General features: G+C 46.5%; 1 protein-coding gene across 1 annotated transcript in view; it reads left to right on the top strand.

Annotated features, from left to right (window-relative positions):
• Positions 1 to 17,755, top strand: part of aatkb (apoptosis-associated tyrosine kinase b) — a 187,180-nt gene that overhangs the window by 126,998 nt on the left and 42,427 nt on the right. The window contains exon 7 of the mRNA XM_078226066.1: positions 11,360 to 11,447. Within this exon, the coding sequence (XP_078082192.1) occupies positions 11,360 to 11,447 (88 nt within the window). The remainder of the gene's footprint in view (positions 1 to 11,359; positions 11,448 to 17,755) is intronic.

The raw sequence follows: 17,755 nt of genomic DNA, 5'->3' as shown, positions 1-17,755 counted from the left end.
CTCTCCCCCTGCCCTGCAGTAGGGAGTCGCTATCGATGGGACCAGAAGCTCCCACTGGTGGGAACAGCTGGAAAATTTTGGCCACAGATCAGCTATGATTTAATTGAATGGTGGAACAAGCCATAGGAGCTGAACAGTATTCTCTTATTATCCTAAGTATAGCAGGATACTAGAAAATCATAACATGGATCAGGCAATTTCAACATGGCCTTGTGAAAGAGAAATCATGTTTAACTCATTTTCTCAGTTTTAACTCAGTTTTTTTTTAAAAAGAACAAGCAAACTGAATAAAGGGGAACCTGTAGATGTGGTGTACTTGGATTTCCAAAAGGCGTTCCTGTTTTTCTAAGGAGATTGAATATTGGTACAGTCTGGTGAAGAGGGCTAAGGTAGCTCCCCTCTCTGCAAACGTTTATCATAATGAGAAAGAAAGATGCTTTGAGAAGGATGTATCATCCATAGAATAGAATCCCTACAGTGCAGAAGGAGGCCATTCGGCCCATTAAGTCTATACCGACCACAATCCCACCCAGGCCCTATCCCCGTAACCCTCATTTACCCTGCTTATCTCCCTGATGCTAGGGGCAATTTAGCAGGGCCAATCAACCTAACGCGCACATCTTTGGACTGTGGGAGAAAACCGGAACACCCGGAGAAAACCCACACAGACACTGGGAGGACGTGCAGACTCCACAGAGACAGTGACCCAAGGGCCGGAATCGAACCCGGGTCCCTGGCGCTGTGAGGCAGCAGTGCTAACCACTGTGTCACCGTGCTGCCCTAATGTCATATATAACCCACGGCTAAATAAAGAAGTTAAGGGTTGCATCAAATTGTAAGAAACACTGTGCAAATCTGCAAAGGATAGTGGCAGGTCAGAAGATTGGTCAGATCTTAAGAACCAGCAAAGAATGACTAGAAAATGTAATAAAGAGTGAGGAAGCAGGATATGAGAGAAAGCTAGCTAGTAACATGAAAACATAGTAAGAATTTCTACAAGTATTTAAATAGGAAAAGAGTAATTAACGCTAGTGTTGATCCTCTTGAGAGAGAGAGTCTGGGGAATTGGGAATGGAAAATAAAAAAATGGCAGAGATATTGAACAGGTATTTTGTCTGTCTTCACTGTGGAAAACTTAGAAAACTTCCCAAAGATACATGTGAGGGAGGAGCTTAAAACAATCACCATGACCAGGGAAAAGGTCCCGGGAAAAGTATTAAGCCTAAAGGCTGACAAGCCTCCAGGAACAGATGACCTGCATCCTAGAGTCTTAAAAGAAGTGGCTTCAGCAATAGTAGATGCATTGTTCTAATCTCCCAAAATTCCTTAGATTCTTGGAAGGGTTCCAGCAGATTGGAAAATCACAAATGTAATATCTCTATTCAGGAAAGGAGGGAGATGGGAAGCAGGAAACTATAGGCCAGTTAATCTAACATCTATCAGAGAAATTAATCTAACAGCTGTCATAGACTCCATTAGTAAGGAGGTTGTAGCAGGATACTTAGAAATGTGATCAGGCAAACTCAACGTAGATTTGTGAAAGAGAAATCATGTTTAATTAATTTATTAGAGTTTTTTTAAGGAAGGAACAAGCAAGCTGGATAAAGGGGAGCCTGTAGATGTGGTGTACTTAGATTTCCAAAAGGCATTTGATAAGGTGCCACATTAAACACACGATAAGGGCACCTGGTGTAGGGGGGGGACACATTAGCATGTGTAAGGAATTGATTAGCTAACACCAAGTAGATAGAAACGATCAATGGTTATCTTTGCTGGTGGCTATCTGTAACTAGTGGAGTGCCACGGTGATCGGTGCTGGAACCTCAACTATTTACAATCCAAATCAATGACTTGGATGAAGGGACTGAATGTATTGTAGCTAAGTTTGCCGATGACACCAAGATAGGTAGGAAAGTAAGTTGTCAAGAGGATGTAGAGAGTCTGCAAAGGGATATAGACGATGAGTGGGAAAACATTCTGCAGATGGAGTTTAATGTGGGAGAGTGTGGACTTGTCCAATTTGGCAGGAAGAATAGAAAAACGATTTAAATGGAGGGAGATTGCAGAACTCAGTGATACAGAGGGATGTAGGATACTGGTGCATTAATCACAAAAGGTTAGTATGGAGGTGCAGCAAAAGATTAAGAAGGCAAATGGAATGTGAGTATTTATTGCAAGGGAAATGGAGTAAAGAAGTGGGCAGGATTTGCTACAGTTGTACAGGGCATTGGTGAGACCACATCTGAAATACTGTGTGCTGCTACTCTCCTGATTTGAAAAAACAACATTAGAAACAGTTCAGAGAAGGTTCACTCAACTGATCCAGGGATTCCACTCTGGTCTTCTTCCTTCAGTGTCTCAGTTGCTTGTCCTCTAATGTAGGTGGCATAGTGGTATTGTCACTGGACTAGTATCCCAGAGAAGCGTCACAGTGGTTAGCACTGCTGCCTCTCAGCGCCGGGGACCCGGGTTCGATTCTCGGCTTGGGTCACTGTCTGTGCAGAGTCTGCACATTCTCCCTGTATCTGCATGGGTTTTCTCCGGGTGCTCTGGTTTCCTCCCACAGTCCAAAAGACATGCTGGCTAGGAGCATTGGCCATGCGAAATTCTCCCTCGGCATACCTGAACAGGTGCCGGAGTGTGGCGACTAGGGGATTTTCACAGTAACGTCGTTGCAGTGACTTGTGACACTAATAAATAAAGCAAAGAAACTAATGTTCTGGGGACCTGAGTTCAAGTCGACGGTGAAATCCGAATTCCATAAAAACCTGAAATTAAAAAGTCCATGAAACCGTTGCTGGTTGTTGTAAAAGCCCATCTGGTTCACTAAGGCCCCTTAAGGAGGGAAATCCGCCATCCTTACCTGGTCTGGCCTACTTCTGACTCCACACGGTGACTCTTAACTGCCCTCTGAAATGGCCGAGCAAGCCACTCAATCTGAGGACAAGTGGAGATGGTGATGTGTTGTGGCATTCCAGGCGTCGTCAAGAGATTTCAGTCTTTGTCGGGAACAAATGATATTTATTGGTAAGAGAAACTAGGTACAGGAGTTGCGGCTCTAGGGTCCCCTGGAGTCGGGCTCCAGTCTTTATAACCTTAACTACATGGCTGCCAGATTGTATTCTGCCGGAGAGAGGATTCCGCCCTCTGGGGTGATCACTCACTCTCAGTTCCCATTGGTCTGTCGACTCAGGTGACCCACTTCTGTCTTAAAGAGACAGACACCACGTACACAACAGGTGGGCAATAAGTGCTGGCCCAGCCAGTGACGCCCACATCCTTGAATTAATAAAAAAACGCTTGAACACACAAACAGTGTCACATGACTGTCACCCAGTGATTCAAGTATGGCCATAGCTAGTGTATTAATGGTTCATCTCCAGGCAGTCGGGTACCCAAGGGGTTATTTTTAAATTCATTTGTGGGACATGGGTGTCGCTGGCTGGTCAGCATTTATTGCCCATTCCCATCAGCCCTAGAGAAGGTGGTGGTGAGCTGCCTTCTTGAAATGCTGATGCAGCTGAGTGTCTCACACAGCCATTTCAGCGGGCAGTTGAGAGTCAACCACATTGCTGTGGCTCTGGAGTCACATGTAGGCCAGACCGGGTAAGGACGGCAGATTTCCTTCCCTAAAGGTCATTAGTGAACCAGATATGTTTTTCAGACAATCGGCAATGGTTTCATGGTCATCAGTAGATTCTTAATTCCAGATATTTTTTATTGAATTCAAATTCCACCATCTGCCGTGGTGGGATGCGGACTCGGGTCTCCAAAAACATTAGCTGCATTTCTGGAATAAAATTCTTGTGATATTACCACTAGGACATCGCCTCTTCTTGTCCTGGTGTCTTGCTAATGGGGATCAGATAATGTGGCTCACTCACATTCCCCCGAGGTGATTGGCTTTGATGTAGTTAGGGTTGGAAGGTGGAAAGTACAGTGATGCAAATTGTGTAGCCATCTGTGACTATGAGCTCAAGTCTCCGCCTTTAAAAATTTAATTTGGATTTCCAGCTGGGGGATTCGGAATCATCATTTGACAGAATGTTTCCGTGACACTATTCATTGCTGCTGGAAGGTACAGGAGAGAAGATAATCCTTTCCCATTGTCCATAGCAGGTGGCAGTTAATGAATGGCAATTATAACTGGCAGCCATGGATGATTCTTACCCGCATGCTATTCCAGGCATCCTGAGACCAATTCTGGCATCTCCACGGGGCTTGCGGCAACCAACTCAAGGACCTAACCAAGTTACTGAATTTGGAATTTTCCTTCCAATCCATCTAGTCCTTCCAGCTAAGCTGTGATTTCATTGAATGATGGGACATAGTTTCAGGGCTGCCAGGCCCTGTTCCTACTCATACAGCTCAAGTAGACTCTTTGTCAACCCATGAGCAATCAATGCAAATTGGGGGCTTATGTCAGTATGTTCTGGTTTGGAAAGCCCAGGACCTGACTGCCAATGTTAATTCAGCTGTGGAAGTTGTTCATAGAACCTCTCCAGTGCAGAAGGAGGCCATTCGGCCCATTGAGCCTGCACCGACGATCATCCCACCCAGGCCCTATCCCGGCAACCCCACGTATTTAACCTGCTAATCCCCCTGACCCGAGGCAGGGATTGAACCCAGGTCCCTGGCGCTGTGAGGCAGCAGTGCCAACCACTGTGCCGCCGTGCCGCTCAATTCTCGCCATAGGGCAAGACAACCGATGCGTGAGTGTACTGGTCAGTGAGGCAAGAGGCACTCTCCCCGTCCCTTTGCACTTACCACTGTTAGCCAAGAGAAGTAAATGATTCTGCGAAATGATTACGAATCCCTGCTGAGGTCTCAGTTGGGGTATTATGTTCATTTCTGGGCACCAGGCTCCTGGAAGGATGTCAAGGCCTTGCAGAGGGTGTACAGAGAATGTACTAAAATGGGGACAAGGCTGAGGAACATCAATTAAGGGAGAGACTATAGAAACTTGTGTTATTTGTCTTCGAGTCAAGAAGGTTAAGAGGAGATTTGATAAAAGTGTCCAGAATCGTGAAGAATTTTGATATGGTAATTAGGGAGAAACTGTTTCCAGTGGCAGAAGGGTTAGTAACTAGATGACAGATTTAAGGCGATTGACAAAACTATCAGATGAGGAAGCTTATTTTTCATGTAGTGATTTATTGTGATCTGGACTGTGTTGCCTAAAAGGCTGGCAGCAGATTCAACAGGAACTTTCAAAGGAGAATCTTACGGCCTCCCGCTGGCATTTGAAGGCCGGAGAGAAGGTAAAATAAAGCAGCTGGCCAGCCCGTCATCTTCCAGCCCACCCCTGAGCTGCCCCCCCACATATTACAGGAGGGGGTGGATCGGCTTCAGGCAGCCCACCCACTCTTAGGCCTATTGAGACCCTTAGGTTGCCAATTAAACGCCACTTAAGGGCCTTATTCCTCCTCTGCTGTCAGCATAATACGCCGTGTGGGGAAAGGGGAAGGAAGGTGACCGGGTGGCAACTTTAACATCTCGGGCTAAAAGGCAAGGAGGAAGGGAGGTTAACCTCCTCTGGACAACTCCAATTTGTCCCTTCCCTCTCTGAGCCTCTGAAACATGATTTCCCCCACCCCTTCCTCCCTCCCCCCTCTCCTCCCCCCTCTCCTCCCCTGCCCTCTCCCCCGTCCCCTGCCCTCTCCCCTCACCCCCTCCCCATCCCCTCCCCCCTCCCCCTCCCCATCCCCTCCCCCCTCCCCCTCTCCCCCTCTCCCCTCCCCCCATCCAACCTCCCCCTCTCCCCCTCCCCTTTCCTCTCTCCCCCACTCCGTCTCCCCCCTCCTCGTCCACCTACCCTCCCCTCTCCCTCTCCCCCCTCCCCCCTCTCCCTGCCCCTTCCCCTTCCACCCTCCCCCTCCACCCTCCCCCACCTCACTAATGTTCTCAATGCCTCCCTGACTGAAATCCTGGAACTGAGGATTCCTGTCCTGGTGTCTTGCTAATGGGGATCAGATAATGTGGCTCACTCACAGCATAACTTCGAAGGATCAATTAAGAGATAAGCAGCACAGCGAACGAGGCAGTGATGTGAGAGAGAGAGAGAGAGAGAGGGATGAAAATGGAGAAAGCCGATGAGCCAATGAAACAAAATCCAAATATAACTGTAATAAGTCCTCGGAAGCAGAAGTCCCTTCACAAAAGTCCTTTTATTTACAAGTCTGACAACAGCATACAGAGCGCCTTCATTTAGCAGCCTACACTCGGAGTTCCAGAGGAACTGACACGCCTGGTTGAATACAAAGTTAAAGTTAAAGTTTATTTATTAGTCACAAGTAGGCTTACCTTCACACTGCAATGAAGTTATTGTGAAATTCCCCTTGCAAGAGATTGACCCATCAATTTGGCCCTTAATCAGGGAGTTCATATTCTAACAGGCCCACCTCAATTGCCCGATTAAAGTCGTTACAATAACCGACCACAACAATAAAGGTTAAGCAGCAAAAAACAAGATGAAGGAACAGGCGATGGAGAAATGTTAAAATGATCCAGTTCATCCCGACGGAAGAAAGATGAAAGAAATCCAGAAAATCCTGCAAATGTGCGGCTAAGTCTGTCTGGATCAGTGTGAAAAGGTCGCACAATCTCTGTTGGGGGTTAATAACCAGAGCTGAACTAAAGATAGAGGAAGTCACTTTATAAAGTTGATCAAAATGTAAAGGAGTAGCAAAGGAGAGAGAGAGAAAGAGAGAGCGGGGCCCAAGAGTCCGATATAAACTCAAGAATGTCGTTACGTTTTTAAAAGAATTGACTGTCCAAGAAATTAAAAGATTATCCTGTAAAGACTAAAATAGCTAGAACTGAAAGAAGCGTTGCTTTTTGAAAGTATATTGCTAAAAGGACATCTGCGTTGTGTTAGCTGCTCTTGATGCTGCATTAGCATGTAATCTGACAGTGTATTGGCATCTTTAGTGTTGGCCACTCATAAAGGCAACAGGCACGTGGTTACAATTTAAGATGCAGATTTCTAAAAAGAGATCAATTTTATTATCATCATAGAATCCCTGCAGTGCAGAAAGAAGCCATTTGACCCATCAAGCCTACACCGACAACAATTCCAGCCTATCCCCGTAACCCCTGCTAATCTCTCTGACACTAAGGGGCAATTTAGCATGATCAATCCACCTAACCCGCACATCTTTGGACTGTGGGAGTAAACCGGAGCACCCGGAGGAAACCCACGCAGATACGGGGAGAATGTGCAAACTCCACACAGACAGTGACCTGAGGCCAGAATCGAACCCGGGTCCCTGGCTCTGTGAGACAGCAGTGCTAACCACTGTGCCACCATGCCGCCCTTAATAAATGATAACAAATTCCAGCATAAAACAGGAGGCATTATTACAAGAAATTGTTTGGAATTATTACTGCATGGAGCAAACACTGAGGTTGGTGCTGCATATCCAACCTCTCTCTTTGGGCCATGATGACTTTAAATTGGCATTCCTGGTGTACTGTACAATGGCTGAGTGACCTGTTAACGCAATCTGTGCTGTACTGCATCACTCAACTCCCCTCTCGACTTGAGCCCTGGGAAGAGGTGTGTATTGATTTCACTGGAAGATGCCAATGAAGAAAGAGCTTGCATTTATAAAGGACTTCCTGAAAACGCTTTACATCCAGTTAAGCACCTTTAGATTCCAGCCACTGCTGAGGGAAAACCCCGCTAATACATAAGGATAGAGATGTTAAAGCACAATGAGATTTTCTAAGAGTATGTTTCTCTTTTGTACACTGTATTCCACCAGTGGGAGATACGGGTTCAAGATATGATCACTGAGGTAAATGGAAACTCAGGCAGAATTTATTGAGGGAAGCAATACAGGGAGAAAACAAGAGTACTTTTCCTTGTTAACAGGATCCAAACCTGGCTGGTGAAGCCGTAATCAAAGCACAGAGTTCTTCTTTACTGAGAGAGTTTGTTCAGTCTCCCAGCTCTCAACCCAGTGTCCCAGCTATCTCCCTATTCATATTGACTCGTTCAGTCTCTCAACCCACTCAACCCAGTGTCCCAGCTATCCCCTATTTATATGCTATTTTGATTAAAAACCAAAAATAAATAAATTAAATTAATAAGGGGATGCCAGCCCCTGATGGGGCACTGAAACAAAGATCAAAATATTCCAGGGAGCGGCAATGCGTCCCAGCCCCTGCCACATTCAGCAGTTGGATAGGGCCACAAGTGGGCACCGTGTGCTCCTTCTCCAGGGCCACCCCCACCGTGAGCATAGCCGCAGGAGAGGGGCAGAGGGTCAGCTCAGAGGACCTCCTTGACTGCCCACTTAAAGCAAGCCAAACCCTGAAATTCTGATTGGCTATTATTTTTTATTCTTTCATGGATGTGTGTGTCACTGGCGAGGCCAGAATTTGTTGTGAGTGAGTTATCGACCCCCATTCCCCATTGCCAAAGACAGGATTAATTCCCAGAGCAGGGGCAACCATATTGTAGCAATCAGGTCACATCACTGTGGTCATCCTGATCCACATACTGTAAGGTTAGAGGAGCTCCACTGCCGTACTACTAGTACAGCTGGTCCAACAAGTAGCTCACACTATCGCAATCATGTTATATCATGGCCCAGTGGTGTCCAATAATATTTCATAACACTTGTACAGACTCCCATTAATATTCAACAGCATTACCATCATCAACATCCTGGCAGTCACCGTTGACCAGATGTTAACCCAGCCAACCATATAAATACTATGGCTGCAAAAGCAGGTCAAAAGCTGGGAGTTCTGCAACAAATAATTAACTTCCTGTTTCCCCAAAGACTGTCCATCATTTACAAGGCACAAGTCAAGAGTTTGATAGAATGCTCTCCACTGGCTTGGATGGGAGCAGCTCCAACGACACTGAAGAAACTCAACACAATCCGTGACAAAGCATCTCCCTTGAATGGCACCCCATCCACCACCTTAAGCATTCACTCCCTCCATTACTGCCATACAGTGTGTGCCATCTGCAGGATGTGCTGTAGGAGCTCACCAAAGCTCCTTCGCCAGCACCTCCCAAACCCATGACCTATGGCATCTTGAAGGACAAGGGTAGCAGATGCATGGGAACACCATCACCTGCGAATTCCCCTCCAAGTCACACACCATCCTGATCTGGAAATACATCGCTGTTCCTTCACCGTTGCTGGGTCAAAATGCTGGAACTCACTCCCTCACAGCACTGTGGGTGTACCTACACCATATGTATTGCAGCGGTTCAAGAAGGTGACTCACCACCACCTTCTCAAGGGCAATTAAGGATGGGCAACAGAATACTAGCCTAGCCCGTGACACCCGGTTCCCATGAATGAATTTTTAAATATTGAGTAATTGATTATCTAGATACAGCTGGCGGGATTTTATGGCCTCGCTCGAGTGAGACCGGAAATTCCTACCCAAGGTCAACGGACATTTCCATTGTCCACCCCTCGCCCGCTCCGAATCCATGGCGGGCGAGGCGGTAGAATTCTGGTAAGCATATTTTTAAAATTCATTCGTGGGACATGGGCATCGCTGGCTGGCCAGCATTTATTGCCCATCCCTAGTTGCCTGAGGGCAGTTGAGAGTCAACCACATTGCTGTGGCTCCGGAGATGCATGTAGACCAGACCAGGTAAGGGCAGCAGATTTCCTTCCCTAAAGGACATTAGCGAACCTCTGTTATCCACATTTTCTGTAATCCACATTACTGATTGTGAAATGTATTGAATGTTGGGAGCGCTCAGCAGATTGGTCAACAGAGGTTAATATGTCAGGTTTCAACCCTTGACCACAACTGATTTGACAGTAGGGTCCGCAGATGAAACGTTAACCGATCTATTTTCTCCGCAGATGCTGAACGGCCAGTAAAATATTTCTAGCTTTTTCTATTTTTGTTTCAAATTTGCACATCTTCTTTTAAAAATTATTGATATTGACCTGATTTTCTGATATGTAATATCCTTTATGTGGATCTAAAGAGTTCATACCATGCCATTCCAATCTTCTTAAGGTCGTAAGACATAGGAGCAGAAGTAGACCATTCGGCCCATCGAGTCTGCTCCACCATTCGATCATGGCTGATATGCTCCTCATCCCCATTTTCCTGCCTTCTCCCCGTAACCCTTCAACCCATTACCAATTAAAAATCTGTCTAACTCCTCCTTAAATTTACTCACTGTCCCAGCATCCACCGCACTTTGGGGCAGCGAATTCCACAGATTCACAACCCTTTGGGAGGAGTAGTTTCTCCTCAATTCTGTTTTAAATTTGCTGCCCCTTATCCTAAGACGATGAACTCCCATCCAATATGCCCCACAAGAGGAAGCATCCGCTCCACGTCTACTTTATCCATACCTTTTATCACCTTGTGAATACCTCAATTTGATCTCCCCTCATTCTTCTAAATTCCAGAGAGTGTAGACCTGAACTGTTCAATCTCTCTTCATGTGACAAACCCCTCATGTCTGGAATTAATCTAGTGAACCTCCTCTGAACTGCCTCCAATGCCACTACATCTTTCCTAATCCATCTTTCATTTGCAGAAGTAGGCCATTCTAGCATTTTAAAAAATAATCTGTACTTAATGAATGCAGTGGAGAGAGGACACAAATAGACTACAGACAACAGTGCTCGGTTTTTAACCTGACTCACCTGATGAAGGGGCAGCGCTCCGAAAGCTCGTGATTCCAAATAAACCTGTTGGACTTTAACCTGGTGTTGTGCGACTTCTTACAGGGCCCAACCCATTCCAATGCCAGTATCTCTACATCCTGTTTTTAGCCAAGCGTTTGTATTCCGCCCCTTTTTTTCATCACGGTGGCACAGTGGTTAGCACTGCTGCCTCACAGCGCCAGGGACACGGGTTCGATTCCCGGCTTGGGTCACTGTCTGTGTGGAGTCTGCACGTTCTCCCCGTGTCTGCTTGGGTTTCCTCCGGGTGCTCCGGTTTCCTCCCACATTCTGAAAGACGGGCTGGTGAGGGTGCATTGACCCGAACAGGTGCCAGACTGTGACGACCAGGGGAAATTCACAGTAACTTCATTGCAGTGTTAATGTAAGCCTTACTTGTGACACTAATAAATAAATAAACTTTAAATAAACTTTTAAATTGTCATCCTTCAAAACCTTTGTTAAATTTCAGGCATGTTGTAAATAGATCAGTTAGTAGAGTGATTGTAGCGTCAATCTTCATGGCTATTTGGTGATTCTTCATTACACTCAGAATATGAAACATGCCAGACGTATCAGTGGGAGCGCAGTGTCTGAAAGCTGCGGAGGATTTAATGTGCGCAGAGTTAATCTGTAAGGGACAAAGCACTTTAACAATCCACCCGCTAACATTCCACTGTCATATTTTTTCACAGGAGCCTCCAGCATCCCAACCTCCTTCAGTGCCTGGCTCAGTTTACCGAGGTGACGCCTTACCTCCTTGTCATGGAGTTCTGTCAGCTGGTGAGTATGTGCAAAGTTCTGCCTGTTATCGGACAGCATCAGTGTTCCACCATACGTGCTGCAACTTGAGAGCTTGCAAGGTGGTTGCTAACACTTGTTGACTGACCCCTCCTGAGCGCCACTGTGTGCAGTGCAACATTGGAACAGGAGTAGGCCACTCAGCCCTTCCAGCCCATCCACCGTCCAATTTGCTCATGCCTCATCATCTACCTCAAAGCCGTTTGCCTGTGCTATCCCCATATCCCTCAATGTCATCGGTCTCCAGAAGTCTATCAGTTTCTGTTTTGAACATATTCAGTGGCTGGAATTCTCCGACCATTCACCTCCCCCCACCCCCACCTCCACCCCTCTGCGCCCCCACTCCTGCTGCCAGCGAGGATGGAGAATTTGACACTCAGCCACATCCCCGTTCACTGCAGCGGGCTGGAGAATCCCAGCTGCGGGCATGGTCGAAGAATCCGGCTCAATGACTGAGCTTCCACAGCCCTCTGGGGTAGAGAATTTCAAAGATTCACCGCCCTCTGAGTGAAGAAATGACTCCTCATCAAACTGGCAGGATTTGGTGGCATTTAGTGCCTCTTGGTGCCACATGTTTCTCCTTTTTAGTGCACCCCTGTAATCCCACCTGTCTGTTCCGTACCATTGGAATTGGATGTCACGCACTGCCACGGAAGAGTTTCAAAATAAAAGGTTAAAACCACACAGGGAGATACTTCTCTGTGGAGAAATCATATTGAAGGAGGCCATTCAGCCCATCAAGTCTGCACCAACCACAATCCCACCCAGGCCCTATTCCAGTAAACCCCCCGCATATTTACTACCTGCTAATCCCCCTGCCTCTAAGGGGCAATTCACCCATGGCCAATCAACCCAACCCGCACATCTTTGAACTGTAGGAGGAAACCGGAGCACCTGGAGGAAACCCACGCAGACATGGGGAGAATATGCAAACTTCACACAGACAGTGACCAAGGCCGGAATCGAACCTGGATCCCTGGCGCTGTGAGGCAGCAGTGCTAACCACTGTGCCACTCTGTCGTCCTATATTAACCTTAGTCTTATCTTTGACTAAAAAAAACCCAGGAGAGTTGGGATTTTGTGTAAAGGTATTATTATCCATTAGTCCGTTTATCTCCTCTTCTTTGGAGAGGTGGCGATGATCTTATGTATGTGCGGCTCCAAGAAATCGCAACCCTGGCCAAAGGAGCCTAAAAGAGGAGGCGACCCTTCAGATTCCTCCTCACTAATGCTGTCCCTTACTCACGGTGTACCATGGTGGAAAATTCCATTCTACAGTTAGGGGAGGCGATGGCCTAGTGGTATTATCACTAGATTATTAATCCAGAAACTCAGCTCATGTTCTGGGGACCCGGGTTCGAATCCCGCCACGGCAGATGGTGGGATTTGAATTCAATAAAGAAAATCTGGAATTAAGAATCTACTGATGACCATGAAACCCATTGCCAATTGTCAGGAAAAACCCATCTGGTTCACAATGTCCTTTAGGGAAGGAAATCTGCCTTCCTTATCTGGTCTGGCCTACATGTGACTCCAGATCCACAGCAATGTGGTTGACTCTCAACTGAGCATCTTCCAAATTTGATGAGGAGGAATTTCTTCACTCAGAGGGCGGTGAATCTTTGGAATTCTCTACTCCAGAGGGCTGTGGAAGCTTAATCATTGGACGGGATTCTCCGACCACGCCCGCAGCTGGGATTCTCCCGTCCCACTGCAGCGAACGGAGACTTGGCTGAGTGCCAAATTCTCCATGCTCTGAATAAAAGCAGCCAGGGATGGGCAATAAATGCTGGCCAGCCAGCGACGCCCGTGTCCCACGAATGAAGGAAGAAAAAAAGTCAAAAGGGGGGGATTGTACTAGGGGTCCTTCAGCCAGCTCTTCAAGCCTGACTGCGCATCATCCTGAGGACTGTACAGCGCCAGGCTGGCTTGAGCTTCCCCCAGGATATCACTCTTTTTATCAATCAGAATGGCTTATAATAGTTGTTACGTTCTTGAGGGACCTGCTGACAAATCACAGGGCATTTATGATGTCCAGGATTCAAGCAGAGCTCGAGGATAGTGGAGCAAACAGCTGCCACTGTGAATTGTCAGCATTCCCAGGAAATTCCTGTGAGGCTCCGAGAGGAGCGGAGAGACATTTAACAAGTGTTGTTGAAAGCTTCCATTTTCTGCTCACCAAGACAACACGAGCTTGTCAACTGACAACCTCATTACCGCAGCACTTTGACAAGCACAGTCTGTGCACGTTGACCCGTCAAAGTTGAGGCGACTGGGACATAATCAACACCCACACAGCAATCTAAACATTAGTCTTGACCTGTGTTGATAGGGGCGGCACGGTGGCACAGTGGTTAGCACTGCTGCCTCACAGCGCCAGGGACCCGGGTTCAATTCCGGGCCTGGGTCACACGTTCTCCCCGTGTCTGCGTGGGTTTCCTCCGGGTGCTCCGGTTTCCTCCCACAATCTGAAAGATGTGCTGGTTAGGGTGCATTGGCCGTGCTAAAGTCTCCCTCGGTGCACCCGAACAGGCACTGGAGTGTGGCGACTATGTGATTTTTTCACAGTAACCTCATTACAGTGTTAGTGTAAGCCTATTTGCGACACTAATAAATACATTTTAATATTATCAGATTCTTTGTGGTTTCAGTCTTCGCCAGTGAAGTCGGGTGGCACGGTGGCACAGTGGTTAGCACTGCTGCCTCACAGCTCCAGGGACCTGGGTTCGATTCCCGGCTCGGGTCACTCTGTTTGGAGTTTGCACATTCTCCCTGTGTCTGCGTGGGTTTCCTCCGGGTGCTCCGGTTTCCTCCCACAGTCCAAAGATGTGCAGGTTAGGTTGATTGGCCGTGCTAAATTGCCCCTTAGTGTTCCAGGATGTGTATGTTAGAGGGATTAGCGGGGTAAATGTGCGGGGTTTTGGGGATAGGGCCTGGGTGGGATTGTTGTCGGTGCAGACTCGATGGGCCGAATGGCCTCCTTCTGCACTGTAGGGATTCTATGATGCACATATTTGAGGTGCCCGTACAAAGAAGCTTCATGAAAATATTATATTTTGCAACAAGAGCTTCCATTTAATTGCGACACAGAATGAAATGTCCCAAAGAGCGGAATACCCAGCGTCGAGACTCTGTGTGATATGAACTAGTGACCTAGATGCATTCTGACAATGACTATTTTTAAGGTAATATTTTTAAAAATAGCTCAGAGATATCTGAAATGTATTTACTGGAGATACTAAGTCCCCTGCGGGGGAGGGGGGGTGCGGAAATAGTAGCTGAAATTGCCGGGAATACACAACAGGGCGGTCAGCGTTGAAAATAGAAGTTTTGGAGTGGGACCTCTGGCCAGACCAGTCCTGATCAAATGTCCCATCGGAAACACCTCCTCTCCCCGATTCTGGGCAACTTGTTTTGCAATTTGCAGCATTTGCATCTTGTTCTTTTTATCACGGAACAAGTGTGTTGCGGGTGAATTCCAATCAACTGCTTCAATGTTATTTTAGTACATGTTTAAATCTCAGTTTATGATATAACCAGCGCGAATTGCGAAAACTATTTGAGTCAGCGCAATCTACAGTTCTCCAACCGCAATGTGCTAAACTCCTAATCTTTTTGAGCTGGCTGACCGCTCCCAGTTAATTCAAGCAGATTTGTTTACCAGTCTGAAATTGGAATAGCTTGTTAAATAAAACTAGTCAAAGCCGTGATGTTTTAAAACGCACATGGCAGGATTATTGGGACAGACATTAACCTGGATCTACGCTACCTCCTGGTGGTTTTATTTTGTCATTACAGCTCCAAATATTAAAAAAAAAGATCAAAAGTATTTTTTGATGTGTGTTAAGCACTGGAAGTCGCCAGCATAAAGTACCAAAAGCCATCAGGTAAATAGGTAGAGAAGCTGAGCACTATAAAACAAAGTGTTTATACATAAATTGATTTATGAACTGTCAGTGAGAGCTCTTATCATTCTCATACAAACAACTGAATGTTGCTGAACTGAGCTATGAATTACATTACAGAGACCTCAACATGTACTTAACGCTCCACCTCTGCTGCTGCATGTTATATTCTTGCTCAGTCAATAGGATGGTACATTACCCATGCTGCACTCACTTATATCCCTGAGAACACAAATTAATTCTGAATTGAGTATATTTTACACAATCTATAAGAAGTACCCAATTTATTTTATTTTGTTTTAATTACAGTGTATATATTCAGTTTTTGTACAGCACTCCACCTGTGCCACACAATAGTGGGAAGGCCATAGATGGCATGGCACGGTGGCACAGTGGTTAGCACTGCTGCCTCACAGCGCCAGGAACCCGGATTCAATTCCCAGCTTGGGTCACTGGCTGTGCGGAGTCTGCACGTTCTCCCCGTGTCTGCGTGGGTTTCCTCCGGGTGCTCCGATTTCCTCCCACAGTCCGAAAGACGTGCTGGTTAGGTGCATTGGCCATGCTAAATTCCCCCTCAATGTACCCAAACGGGTGTCGGAGCGTGACAACTAGGGGATTTTCACAGTCACTTCATTGCAATGTTAATGTAAGCCTACTTGTGACACTAATACTTAAACTTTAAATTTTGTAAGAGTAGGAACAGAAGTAGGCCATTTGGCCCATCAAGTCTGCTCTGCCATTCAATGAGATGGCAGCTGATCTGACACAATTCTCAACTCCACCTTCCTATCTTATCCCCACACCCCTTGATTTCCTTCCTGATTACGAATCTATCTATCTCAGCCTTGAATAGATCAAAGGACCCCGCTCTCTGCGGTAAAGAAATTCATGATGTGGAGATGCCGGCGTTGGACTGGGGTAAACACAGTAAGAGTTTTAACAACACCAGGTTAAAGTCCAACAGGTTTATTTGGTAGCAAATGCCATTAGCTTTCGGAGCGCTGCTCCTTCGTCAGATGGAGTGGGTATCTGCTCTCAAACAGGGCATACAGAGACACAAAATCAAGTTACAGAATACTGATTAGAATGCAAATCTTTACAGCTGATCAGGTCTTAAAGATACAGACAATGTGAGTGGAGGGAGCATTAGGCACAGGTTAAAGAAATGTGTATTGTCTCCAGACAGGACAGCCAGTGAGATTCTGCAAGTCCAGGAGGCAAACTGCTTGCCTCCTGGACTTGCAGAATCTCACTGGCTGTCCCTCCACTCACATTGTCTGTATCTTTAAGACCTGATCAGCTGTAAAGATTCGCATTCTAATCAGTATTCTGTAACTTGATTTTGTGTCTCTGTGCCCTGTTTGAAAGTAGATATCCACTCCATCTGACGAAGGAGCAGGGCTCCGAAAGCTAATGGCATTTGCTACCAAATAAACCTGTTGGACTTTAACCTGGTGTTGTTAAAACTCTTACTGTGTAAAGAAATTCCACAGATTCACCAGCCTCTGATGGTGGCAAATAATATCGTTAAGGAAGGACATGCATTTGTTCAGCCACTTCCATAAGCTCAGGCTATCCCAAAGCATTTTGTAGCCGGCTTCAAAGTGTACTCACTGCAGTGATGTGAAGAACAGCAAGAGATAGTTTACATTCAGCAAAGTAGCCGGATTGCTTTACTTTTCAGCACTTTGGAAGGAGGGGTAAACATTGGCCAAGATATCAGGCGAACTCCCCTGATCTTATTCCTAAAGTGCCACGAGAAATTCAACCAACCGGGGCTTCGGTTTAATACCTCACACAACAGGCAGCACCTCTGACAATGTAGCATTCCCATCACACTGCGCTGAATTATTGACTTAGAGAGTGGGCCTTAAATGCATAACCTTGTGATCCAGTGACGAGGGTGTCACCATCCAGCCAAGGCTGGTACAATCATAGAATCCCTGCAGTGCAGAAAGAAAATGGGAACATGAAGAGGCAAATGTTTCTCCTCCTCCTTGGAGCAAGCAGGAGCATTGAAGATGGCAAGCGGCAGTGGTGGGAGGGATGGGAATAAGGTCTCCGTTATCCACACGTTGATCACACATTTCCAAATTCCTCTCCTTCGCTCAGCTTCCAGCCGCAGGAATATTATCCCGAGCTGGCTAGGGGTGGGGGACGGGGTGGGGATGGGGCAGGGATTGCCCAGCGTAGGAAATGCAGCATTGCTGTCGGGTTTATCATGAGCCTTCTCCAGACGGGCTGGTCTGAAGGATGATGGAAAAGGAGTATCTAATTATTCTTTAACCTTTCAGCAAACCACTGCTCCCCCACTCACGCCATCAACCTTGAAGCTTCATGATAACCAGTCACAGTGAAATGAAGCACAGAGGCTATAGGATAACT

The sequence above is a fragment of the Mustelus asterias genome, chromosome 12 (assembly GCF_964213995.1).
Source record: "Mustelus asterias chromosome 12, sMusAst1.hap1.1, whole genome shotgun sequence".
Taxonomy (NCBI): Eukaryota; Metazoa; Chordata; class Chondrichthyes; order Carcharhiniformes; family Triakidae; genus Mustelus; species Mustelus asterias.
The sequence above is the reverse complement of the archived record's forward strand: the minus strand, read 5'-3'. Positions and strand labels throughout refer to the sequence as shown.